The following is a 13,163-nucleotide window of genomic DNA, read 5'->3' as shown; positions in this document are numbered from 1 at the left end:
GCACACAAAAAAATTATTATTAAAAAAAAATAACAAACACGCCGTCCATGCTGTATAACCAAATGCATAGCCATAAAAAACAATGTCGTTCTCAATGGAATTACTGCACATATTTCACCACACATTATAGATTATTTCCCCAGACACACAGATGAGTGCCAAATATATATAAACACCCCAAAAAAGGATAGAAAATAAATATCCATTCTGAAGAGGACAAATATCATCTTAAGGGTAAAAGTATACTATTCTGACTCCGCTTTTCATATTAATCATATTTAATATTAAGACAGTTATTTCCAATATAAAAATATCAAATATAAACAGCGGAGATCTGATAATCCTTCAGGTATATTTGACGTAATCCTGCTTTTTTTCATCCTGCTAGCTTTCAATCAATGTTTTGACATGCCCCCAAGTGGGTGTGTCGGTTTATCTCCATGGCTGCAGTCTACTGGTAACCCATTATATAGCAGTGTCCCAAAATACAGTGGTTTGGGTGGAGTAAGGAGGAGGGCCGAATTTCTTTCCCCCGTTGGTCTTCTTCCAGCTGGGGAGGATGGGCATGCTTTCCTGTTTGCAGAGAGCTTTGTCTGTCGGTCTCTGTCTGGCTTTTATCTCCTTGCAGAGGTGACGTTTCTTCTCAATCATCTCCATCATGGTGCTGTCCCCACATGCCCAAGGCATCAGGGGAATCTAATGGGCAAGGAGGGGTGGCAAGGGGGGTCAGATAATAGTACCGCCAATCACACCTGGCCACATTTCAGAAAAATGTTAACTCTTGAATACTGTCTTATCTTTATAGTAACCAATTAGATTTCAGAATCCTAATTCAACTAGATTTTAAATTGAGACTTTCTGTAATCATTCACTCACCCTCATGTTGTTCCAAACACTTTCATTGCATCTGAATGGGAATGGCGACTGAGGCTGTCATTCTGTTATATAGGTTTGGAACAGCATAAGGGTGAATAAATGATGATATAATTTTTGTATTTGGTTGAACTATCTACAATCTACATCACAATTTAAGATTGTACGTTTCTGTACGGCCCTGTATTGTAACTCAACCACATTTGACCCTGTGATTAGGGGTGGCAATTTACCGCTTAAATTGTGTAATGCTGCCACATGGTCAGAAATACAAATTTTACCTCAGTTATTCAATAACATCTTTGTCAACTGTGCATTAGTATGAAAACACAAAAAGGTTTCCAGTATCCAATGGAAGACTAAATGTAAAACAAATTCATAGTGGAGGGGTTTGCTTCAGAATCAAAGCAAGCACTTATTCGAACTAAAAAGAGGAAAGTATTAGTAAACAAAGGAAATAAATCACAGCACAAAGAAATTAAGTCACAACACAATGGAAATAAGCGTCAACAAAACAAAATTAAAACACAACACAATTAACAGAACATAAATGTTTTAAACACTGATTTTTAATATGTGTGGGAATTCTGACTCAGTGAAGGCGAGATCTTGATTTAATTCAATCATAATTTTTTGTGTTGTGGATTATTTCCATTGTGTATTGGCTTTTCAGTTGTGTTGTGTCTTAATTTATTTGTGTTGTGGATTATTTCCATTGGGTATTGGCTTTTCTGTTGTGTCTTGATTTGTTGTGTTGTGGATTATTTCCATTGGGTATTGGCTTTTCTGTTGTGTCTTGATTTGTTGTGTTGTGGATTATTTCCATTGTGTATTGGCTTTTCAGTTGTGTTGTGGTTTATTTTGTTGTGGTGTGGATTATTTCCATTGTGTATTGGCTTTTCAGTTGTGTTGTGTCTTAATTTATTTGTGTTGTGGATTATTTCCATTGGGTATTGGCTTTTCTGTTGTGTCTTGATTTGTTGTGTTGTGGATTATTTCCATTGTGTATTGGCTTTTCAGTTGTGTTGTGGTTTATTTTGTTGTGGTGTGGATTATTTCCATTGTGTATTGGCTTTTCAGTTGTGTTGTGTCTTAATTTTGTTGTGTTGTGGATTATTTCCATTGTGTATTGGCTTTTCAGTTGTGTTGTGTCTTAATTTTGTTGTGTTGTGGATTATTTCCATTGGGTATTGGCTTTTCTGTTGTGTCTTGATTTGTTGTGTTGTGGATTATTTCCATTGGGTATTGGCTTTTCTGTTGTGTCTTGATTTGTTGTGTTGTGGATTATTTCCATTGTGTATTGGCTTTTCAGTTGTGTTGTGTCTTAATTTTGTTGTGTTGTGGATTATTTCCATTGTGTATTGGCTTTTCAGTTGTGTTGTGTCTTAATTTTGTTGTGTTGTGGATTATTTCCATTGTGTATTGGCTTTTCAGTTGTGTTGTGTCTTAATTTTGTTGTGTTGTGGATTATTTCCATTGTGTATTGGCTTTTCAGTTGTGTTGTGTCTTAATTTTGTTGTGTTGTGGATTATTTCCATTGTGTATTGGCTTTTCAGTTGTGTTGTGTCTTAATTTTGTTGTGTTGTGGATTATTTCCATTGTGTATTGGCTTTTCAGTTGTGTTGTGGCTTAATTTTGTTGTGTTGTGGATTATTTCCATTGTGTATTGGCTTTTCAGATGTGTTGTGGTTTAATTTGTTGTGTTGTGGATTATTTCCATTGTGTATTGGCTTTTCAGTTGTGTTGTGGTTTAATTTGTTGTGTTGTGGATTATTTCCATTGTGTATTGGCTTTTCAGTTGTGTTGTGTCTTAATTTTGTTGTGTTGTGGATTATTTCCATTGTGTATTGGCTTTTCAGTTGTGTTGTGGCTTAATTTTGTTGTGTTGTGGATTATTTCCATTGTGTATTGGCTTTTCAGATGTGTTGTGGTTTAATTTGTTGTGTTGTGGATTATTTCCATTGTGTATTGGATTTTATGTTGTGTTGTGTCTTAATCTATTTGTGTTGTGGATTATTTCTATTGTGTATTGGCTTTTCTGTTGTGTTGTGGCTTAATTTTGTTGTGTTGTGGATTATTTCCATTGTGTTTATAGCTTTTATTTGCTTTGCAATTATGTTGTGTTATGCACCCCTGGGCCACCGTAGTAAAGCCTTTTTTTCTTTTCTTTTATTGGAAAACAAAGCAGAGAAGATGAAAATATAACTTATTAAAATGTGTATTGTATTTGTTTATAAACGTGTTCTAATGCAATATATATTGCAGTTCTACTACTAATATGGACATTGTTTTAAATAAAAAAGGAACATTCATTATACTGTATATCTTTATCAGACAAAACATTTGATTTATCTAAAAAAATCACTATATAAATTTGTACTTTTATCACCCACCAATACCTTTGATATATGATGTCCACACCAGTTAAAACTATTTTTAAACACTTTCAATGGTAGGCTATATGTCATTTTATATCACTGCCCTCTTTAAATGCCATTGAGTTTTATATTTATGACTAAATTAATTCAAAATGGCACCAAGCATTGTTTTGCACCAAGTATCTCTGGAATATTGACTATTAGCTTCCTTCTCAGTGGATATATACCTAACTCTCTCAAAATACATAATTAAAACAGAGATTTGTTCCTTTTGATTAAATCATTCTTGAATCAAAGGGTTAAATCATGACGTTCACCCCCCCCAATATATCTGTCTTAATCATGTACACACATAATAAATGACCATCCGCCTTTAAAAAGTGACACAAAATCTCTGAGTTGAATACATGAGCACACACATTATTTCAGACATGCACGCACACGCACAAGGTAGGAGGCAGCAGACAGACACAGAAAGGACAGTGGACACCCTCTAGGAGAACATGTAATTTTGACAAGGTTTTATTTAGTTTTTTTTGTTTGGGTTAGTTTTATGCCTTAATTTTGCTGTGTATTTGGGTTAGTTAAATTACAGTCACTAACAAACAAACACACACAACTGGGGAGTGAGAGTGGAGCTGAAATTAAGTGTTCTGAGTAAAAGAGTTTACATTGTGTAAGCATAAGTTATCTATGTGTCATCAGTGTGTTTATCCTTTATCTATGGCTACAGCTATGTCCCTATGAAACAGTTTAATAGGTTTGTGTTCTAATATCGCTACATCGTGTTTTAATGTATCAGTAACCCCTGTCAGCTGTGAGATGTGCAACTGACTCCCCAGTCTCTGTGAAAGTGACAGCAATATGAAAAAACAATAATTTATTAAAGGATTTGTGTACATAATACAGTTGCTCTAAAAACCTTTCGAATAAGGCAACAGACAAACAGGAGAGGGCATTTGACAGATGACACTGATATAAATGCCATGTCTAGACACGTATACTGTATACAAACATCAAACGGTCTGTAGAATTAGAAATATTAAATTGAAACTTCAGACAGTTCTTTATTACTAAAAGTGGCACTTATGTAACACCCCCCCCCCCATTTACTTGCCCTCAGGCCATCCCAGATGTGTATGAATGTTTCGTTTTTTTCTGCAGATCGCAGATTTGACACCTACTGGCTGGTCAAAAGTGGAGATTTGTAGAAAAAGGATTGTTTCTCACCCACATCTATCATAACATTTGGATTTAACTACTGGAGGCATATGGATTACTTTTATGCTGCCTTTATGTGCTTTTTTGAGCTTCAAAGTTCTGGACACCATTTACTTGCATTTTATGTACCTACAGAGCTGAAATATTCGTCTAAAAATCTTTGTTTGTGTTCAGCAGAAAAAAGAAAATCATACACATCCGGGATGGCATGAGGGTGAGTAAATGATGAGAAAATTTTTATTTTTTGGGGTGAACTATTCCTATTACTAAGTAATATTGTAAGCAATGTTGCAAAATACTATGTTGAAATGAGATCTACTCCTCTGAATTTAGGAGCTGATCATTGTGTTCTTGTTTCATGGCATTATAGCACATGTTGTTTGATGTCTGTACATCTATGTGTCTGAAAGTTTGATAGAAAGAGTCACACTGAGGATGCAGCTGGTCAAGAGTAAGGCTGCCCGTATATGCTATGAGGAGGTTCTCATTCAAATTCACATCAGTTCAACCTTCTGAAGTGCTTAAACCACCTGACATGTAAAAACGTAATTGTGGATCTCTTGTCATAAACTCCACTGAAAGGATGATTTTAATGTGAGAGCCTCTTCAGAGCATGATGAGAAGAGCAGCCCTGGTCTGGACCAAACACAGACATACACATATAAAGACAGACAATGAACGCTTAAAAAGCGTTGAACCAAAATGAACTGAACACACAGTGGTAGCAGCAGCAGAGCCAAAGGAAGAGCGACAGACAGAATAGGATAAACACACAGCCGTAAGGTCAAAGGTCAAAGACATGATGTTTTGTATTGCTGGGCAGACTGAGAGTGACAGACACGGAGACAGGAACCGAACTCCACACACATGCGATCTCTCGCTCACTCTGAGGTATAAGGGGGCTGTACCTGGCACGGGCTCCCGCTCTGATGGGCCAAGAGGTCAGGGGCGTGCCTTTGGGGTGTTCCAACAGGGGAGGGGACTCCTGATGTGGAGGCAGAGCGACCAAGTTTACACCCGGCTTTTGATTCTAAAAAGTAGAGAGTACGTTAGTTCAGTGTCAAATATCAACTCAAGGGTGTTTCTTCAACTTCAGGCACTTTTAACTCTGTGGATTTCTCATTAAAAAAAAATTCACACTCGCTATTTTTTTAATCATCTCCTCACAATGTCCAACAGTGTATGTAAATGCATTAGAGGTGATATTTGTTAATCATTTTGGTATTATTATTAAATGTTAAATATGTGGGACATTCTTAATTTTTGAAAACTTTCTTAAAATTATTTTTTTATTTTTTTAACATTACCATAGTTTTAAACATTAATAAAAATTTGTATTTTTATAATGGATTTTTATTATATATATATATATTAATATGACACCTATTTGCCATCACCTGATTCATTTTCACACAAATATACCTAAAAACTCACCTCCAAGCATGGTAGTCGGGCTGACGGAAGAGCGGCCTAACCGACTGGGCGTGGCTGTGGGTGTGGATGATTGTCCTGTGGGCGTTTCCCAATCTTGTGATTTTGGAGGAGAGCTACGAAGAGCTCTATCCCTACTGTCACTTCTGCCTTTACTTTCACCTAGAAAAGAGAGAAGTAGAGATTTCAGTATGCTTTTGAGAAACCAAATGTCAAGAGTGATTGTATGAGATCAAGTGAACAGTAATGCAGCAGTACAGTATATCACCACAGGATGTCACCAGAGAGCCGATGTAACGTATGGAATAGCGTACAAACATTCTATATGCATTATTGTAGTATGCAGAATTCTACGTTTGGTTAAATGTGCAGTATACATCAGCACACTGTGCTGGGTACTTCCATTTCCAATGTATTAAACGAACCAGAAGGAAAATCAGCTATTTTTAGCATCTCCTTTTTGATTAATTATTTATTGTACTGCCAAAAGTTAAGCTAGGATTTTATTTCCATGATTATAATTGGATCCTACTTGCTGAATTAAACCTGCAATGCAATGAGATCAAGTGACAACAATATAGCCTAGTATTGTTTGTAATGTCTATATTTGCGTAATGCATACTGTTTAATAACCAAATCTTTACAAGTATAGTTTGAAGTATATGCAGTATGCCAGTATTCCATTCTGAATGTATTCATTGAGCTAGAAAATTACAAAGGTCCTCTTGCAATAAACAATGTTAGTATTGAATAAATATAATACTCAGATCTTCTTCTCCAGTGTGTTTCTTTTTGCGTCCTTACTCCTGTACCTATAGCCCAAATTTAAACATTTCTTTGTTGTTTATCCTCAGTACCTTCACCTTTAATTCAGACAACTTTTTTACCTTTCTGTTTGCCATTTCATCTCTCTCTTAATCTCTCTCCCCTCATAGGGGATCCATTAGTAGTCACATTCATCACATCTCTCATTGGGTCTGAAGACATTAGGGAAATTGGTTTACTAATATATGAAAGCTTTTCAATCATATCAGCTGGCAAGAGTATCTGAATACATGTCCATATCGTCCGTTTAGACGTGTGATATTGTCTGACACTTTTGGGCAGATGAATTGAAGGTGACATCAGTGTATGTCATCAGTGTGTGTGGGCGGGTGTGTGTTTGTATTGACCTATCCATATGCTAATACAAAGTCATGAGCTACTTCAGTTCATTTCAGTTCACTCTGCATTGCTACAATGTTAAAGGGCTAGTTCTACCAAAACTATTGTCACATATCTATCTGACTTTCATTCTTCTGTGGAACACAAAAGGGGAGGTTATGTGGAATGTTAATGTCAGTCACCATTCACTTCATTGCATCTTTTTCCCAGACAATGGAAAAGAATGGTGATTGAACTCTGTGTTCTGTATAACAAATAGTTTTGTGTTTAACAAAATAAAGAAAGTAATATGGGTTTAGAACAACATAAGGGTAAATAAATGATAACAGAAATGTCATTTTTGTAAACGAACATTCTGCATTCTGGTCCCATGCTATTTATAAGGATAGTTCACAAAAAATGGAAATTCTTTCATACTTTACTCACCTTCATGTCATCCCAGATGTGTTTGACTTTCTTTCTTCTGCTGAATACAAATGAACATTTTTAGAAGAATATCTCAGCTCTGTTGGTGCATACAGTGCAAGTGAATTGTGGCCAGAACTTTGAAGGTCCAAAAAGGACATAAAGGCAGCATAAAAGTAATCCATACAACTTCAATAGTTAAAGCCACGAATTCTGAATTGATATGATAGGTGTAGATGAGAAACAGATCAATGTTTAAGTACACGAAGAATGCGAGTTGCCAAAAAACTAAAGAAGGATGTGGAAGTGATAGTGAAATTGGAGATTTATAGTAAAAAATACTACTTAAATATTGATCTGTTTCCAACCCACACCTGTCAAATCGCTTCCAAAGACATGGATTAAACCACAGGAGTTTTACAGATTACTGTTATGCTGCTTTTATTTCCTTTTTGGACCTTTTGCATTCTGGTTACCATTTAATTTTATTGTATGGACCTACAGAGCTGAGATTTTAATCAATAATTCTTCATTTGTGTTCTTCAAGAAAGAAAATCATACACACCTGTGATGGCATGAGGTTGAGTAAATGATGAGAGAATTTTAATTTTTGGATGAACTATCCCTTTAAATGACTAAAAACCATACTTTCCATCCTTTATCTCTCTAGAAACACACACACACACACACACACACACACACACACACACACACACACACACACACACACACACACACACACACACAAACATGCACACATTCAGTTGTCTGGCCCACATCTATTGAAATTCCATTAGTCTTCGGTGTCCTACTCCATCATTCTCCATATAATTAGTGTCCTCTGTCATTAGTTTTGGGCGCTAATGCTAAGACTGCAACAGATTTATCATATTTGTTTATTAACATGCACACAGTCAATGCCTGGATGTGGCCTGCTGAAACACTGTGCTGTGTATGTGTATATGATTGTGTCCATTAGCGGAGGCAATTTGTGTAGGTGTGTGTTGGTAGGACTCGAGTCTTGTCAGTGTTCATAGAGTCAGATTTTTCTAATAAATAGAATTTTAAGTTACATTGGAAACAGTTCTCCTGTTGAATAGCACATACTGACAGCCAAACTGATCCGCCATGAAAATAACTTTTGCCCAGATAAGCCCTCTATGTCAAAGCAGGGCACAATGTAAGCACCACTGTACATTCTAAATAATGCTAATGAATGCCAAACTCAAAGCCATAATGATGAGGAAATATATAAAATGTGTGGGATTTTTATTAGCATATGCTAATGTAACCTTATTATTTGAACTTATACACATAATTTTAGAAATAATTCAACTATTCAGTGCTGCAGGAAAACCACTATTTTTTTAAATATAGATGCATACAGTACATTAAGGCATAACAGTATATTGTTCCCCATTAAGGCTTAATTTTAGCCAGTTATGGGTCCTGTAGGGCACATTAACCAAACTAACATGCCTTTTAATCTAGACTGCTCCTTAAAACAGATTTACACACATACCCACATATCTACAATTGCATGCCACTTGAGACTGGCACATTTTTAAAGTCAAACATTCAACACTCTATGCCTTCCTAGATCTAATTGCTAAATTATAATAGATCTTCCTAACAGTAAATGGACCAGGATAACTCCCCTAAAAAGGGAATAGTTTAGTCCATGAACTTTATTTCTGAATGGGTACTGCTCAGTATGACTGTGTGAAGTCCAAGCAAGCATTAGGCACGATTGGATATAGAGAAAATACATTCTGAAAGCAGGTTTTCACCAGGTTTATCTCATTAAATATTAAATCAGAATCATACAGTAAATTAATGAGTACACACTGATCACAAATGTATGCATGGCTACAATTTTCTCAGCTTTATATGAGATCTAGGTGTGTTTTGGATCACTGTGACAGACCGTATCTCTCTGTCTCTCTCTATGTCTGTCAGGCACATACACACTCACATAGTGGCAGCCTGTTAATCTCACATCCTCCGCACTCTGTCAGGCACGAAGCCAAATTCACAGATCCGTGTTAGACATATTGACGGGAGGTGTCTGTATGTTTGTGTGGGTATCTGTGTTTGTATTATGTCATTGCTGGACTGGGCGGCATAAAATTGTTTGTGATTGACAGACTGGTGTGCTTCTGTTTGCATGTGTGTGTGCATTTCGTATGTGTTGGTATGTGCATATGCCTCATTATACTGAAATGAACTCATATGATGTTATGTACAGAATAACAATAGAAAATATAATCTATGTGTGTTTGTGCATGTGTATTTTGAGGGTTCTTATGTTATCAACATGATAGCCTTGACTCATTAATCTCAAGTATGTCAGAATGAATAAATTACAATTTTATTCATGACTTGAAAGCTCATGAGAAAGAAAATCAATGACCCTCACAACACAACAATCCACAACAAACACTAAGTTTGATTTGAAGGGGCTTCCTTTGGGGTTGGAGAATCTGGGTAATTTTCTCTCTCTCTCTCTCTCTCTCTCTCTCTCTCTCTCTCTCTCTCTCTCTCTCTCTCTCTCTCTCTCTCTCTCTCTCTCTCTCTCTCTCCATAAGCATGTTGAACAGTCTGTGCGTAGGTTGATCGCTCAATTTTTAATCTGTGAACAGGCTCAAACACATATCCACACAGACACACCTGAGGTGATGATGGAAGTGGACCGTGGAAATAGGACATGAAAGCCATCTCTCCTCCACACACACACAGGGGAAAAAATAACACTTGAGAAAAAGTCCTTAGATGCAGCTCTCAAGATGATTACACGCGCTCTTTAAACCCAATCAAGCTTCACTCTCTGAGACAACATCGCTCACTTTGAAGTTGTAACTGAGAGGGCTACCAATCACCCCCGACGTTCAAACCTTTATTTAACAATTCTAGTGAACTGCTGTATTTGCTTGGTTTCAAATCTGTGGATCCAATTGATTCATTTCAAGGCAAACACTTGTTTGCTGATCTGGGCTGGTTTGTGCTGGTTAGTTCTGGTTTGGTGCTGGTCTAGCTGGTTAAAAAGCCTGATGGTGACACCAAGAAGACCAGCATCCAATATCTAGGACCAGCATGCTCCAAAACACAACATACTGTATGCTATTCTATCTACAGTGAGTTACGATGCATTCAAGTAACACATTTTTAGTTAAAAAATGTTTTATAAAAAAATGCTCCTGAGAAGTAACTTATATAATTCTTAATATTTTATTCTAAGCCCAGTATACACATAACGTAAAATATGATTTGATGTTGATTTAATTTTATGGGTAGAAGGAAATGCTTAGTCTAACTTTTCAGATTGAGAACTTGTAAATAAATTGAGAAAACTGGAGTATCTGAATAAAAGAAGGGGAATCCAGGGGGGAAATTTTACCCCTGAATCGAAAAGTTATTAGTTTCTGACCCTGTGAGCATCATGCCAAAACAGATGTTTTAATTTTAACAAAACACTATTTGTAGTCAGCCATGACTATATATTTCAGCCAGTGAAATATAAACGTGCAATTTTGGACTGCTCATGTAATCTCAATATGGCGGTGCTTAGGAATGTATGCCTAGCACCCTATGTAGAATCAAGCAGCTTTTTCTCTTATACTGCTATGAGTGTACATGATTTTAAGAATATTTTTACTATACAGCTATTACCATTACTTTCTGTTTAAAAGTTTAGTAATTAGCAAGAAAATTACTGAGTGCACCTTTAATACAATTGGCACTCACCATCTGCTGACTCTTTGCTCTTGCGTCCTCCAGAACCTTTCTTCAGCTTGTTCCGTCCTGAGGTTAACAAATTGCTAAGCTCATCCAACGGACTTGTGGGTGTACGACAGCTTCGACCCCCTGATCCTGAACTAGACCCGCCTGATCCCGAAGATGTGGAAACATTTTGCATGGAGCCCCCATGCACGCTGGACAAGTTTGAGAGCCGTCCACTTCCATGCGGAACTCCAGATGCACTGCGAGGGATTGTACCAGTCATGAGAACATCGTAAGGTGGGGGCCGTTTTAAGGTGAGGGGCGTTAGCGCACGACCCATACTAACAGGAGATGGACAAGCGGAGTGGCTCCGTGGGTAACCGTGCGCTGTGGATGATCCGCTGCTTTTGTACAGTGCAGATGTCAGGGGTGGGGCAGAAGACCGTCCTGATGCTGTGATCGTCTGTTGCTCCTTAGTCTCTGCTGACTTCTTATGATGGTGATGATGGTGGTGGTGTTTACCAGACACCTGCTGAGCTTCCAGTGGTTGCCCAGGGTCTGCAGAAGTTGGGGATGTACCAGGTTTGCCAAATCCAACATTGTCCAGCATGGGCAATTTGATGACCTCTAGTGGAGTGAGAGGGGACTCGTCAGAGTTGGGGGAACACTGGGCAGGTGCTGGTGGAAACACCAAAAGTGGGGGGCGATGGGAAAGCAGATTTGGGAAGGGGGCAGGAATGTCACAGAGTGAACCACGTGGAGTGGTTGGTCGTGTAAGTTCTACTTCTGGCACCAAAGGAGTGGGGCACTGCTCCCAACGTGATTGGGTGTGGTCTAATGATGAAGCAATATCATCGTAGGCAGGATATTTCATTTCCTCGTACACACTTTCACCTTGATCGTCCTCCTCATCGCCGTTGGCTCCGGCAATCTGACTAAAGTCTCGTAAAATGTTTCCAACCATTTCTATATATACAGGTTCTACCTCCTCGTCAGTGTCTGGGGCCGGGCTTTGATTCTGAGATGCCGACTTCTTTTTCTGTCGTCGAGGCAGAGAGGCGGATTTGGCCTTGCTTACATGGATTTGGGTGTAGGACTCGTCAAAGGACGTGCTGAGCTGGGTGTTAGGATTGCGTTTGGGTTTGGGAGGAGGCATGCGACGGTACTCCTCACTGCAGGGGCGGGATTTAGATGCTGTAGGTGAGAGAATGGAAAGTTTAGAAATGCTTTCATTATATCCATTTGCCCATTTGTCACAATATAAACATTACAAAACATGTACATTTTAATGGCATATACTGCATGTAAAGATTTCTCGCTGTAAACTTTTTCCCACTCATATGCAGACATGTAGTTACACTACAAAAAAAACAACAGATTTTCTTAATGAGCATTTTGGGGTTTTTTTCCTTACCCCATTGGCAAATATTTTGTTTTTTCATGTAATAAGCATAAACAAGGCTACATGTTTACAAAATATCTTATGTAATTTGGTTTCTCAAGTAAATGTACCTTGTATTAATAATGTTTTTTTCTTTACAGTGCAGCTGACTTGCTGTCTACCTAGGCAGCAACCTGCTATGGCATCATCCTCACCATCATTGAACCTCATTGACAACTGGTGTGCAACATAGGCACAAACGTCTCACTAAAACTGAATGAGTTGAATGCAATGTAGCAATATGTATAATCAATATTTTTTGAAGGATACAGGTGATGCTTCCTAATATTTGGATATCTTGTAAGTCAGTATAATTTTGCTGCCTACTCTTTGCAGCAGCCTGTCCAAGTAGGCAGCTCACTAGGTTTTGAAACACAGTTATATAATTTTTTTAAAGAATTTGCATGTAGCATAGAAATCAATAATCTAAGAAAATAAACAAGTTGATGTGGAAGCTTACATAGACAGCATAGCAGTATAGTATTTCATTTAGGGTGTTAACAGTGTAGTTGTGGCCAATACATGTGTTT

At 37.6% G+C, this 13,163-nt stretch overlaps 1 protein-coding gene across 1 annotated transcript in view; it reads right to left on the bottom strand.

Moving 5' to 3' along the window:
• Nucleotides 1–382: 382 nt before the first annotated feature.
• LOC127632131 (neuronal tyrosine-phosphorylated phosphoinositide-3-kinase adapter 2-like) overlaps nucleotides 383–13,163 on the bottom strand; it is a 43,749-nt gene continuing 30,968 nt past the window's right edge. The window contains exons 4-7 of the mRNA XM_052110650.1: nucleotides 11,217–12,386; nucleotides 5,907–6,065; nucleotides 5,381–5,502; nucleotides 383–696 (exon numbers count right to left, since the gene is read on the bottom strand). Coding sequence (XP_051966610.1) covers nucleotides 466–696; nucleotides 5,381–5,502; nucleotides 5,907–6,065; nucleotides 11,217–12,386 — 1,682 coding nt within the window. The 3' untranslated portion in view covers nucleotides 383–465. The remainder of the gene's footprint in view (nucleotides 697–5,380; nucleotides 5,503–5,906; nucleotides 6,066–11,216; nucleotides 12,387–13,163) is intronic.

This window comes from Xyrauchen texanus, chromosome 38 (genome assembly GCF_025860055.1).
Source record: "Xyrauchen texanus isolate HMW12.3.18 chromosome 38, RBS_HiC_50CHRs, whole genome shotgun sequence".
Classification (NCBI taxonomy): domain Eukaryota; kingdom Metazoa; phylum Chordata; class Actinopteri; order Cypriniformes; family Catostomidae; genus Xyrauchen; species Xyrauchen texanus.
This window is presented reverse-complemented; position numbering and strand designations above follow the sequence as displayed.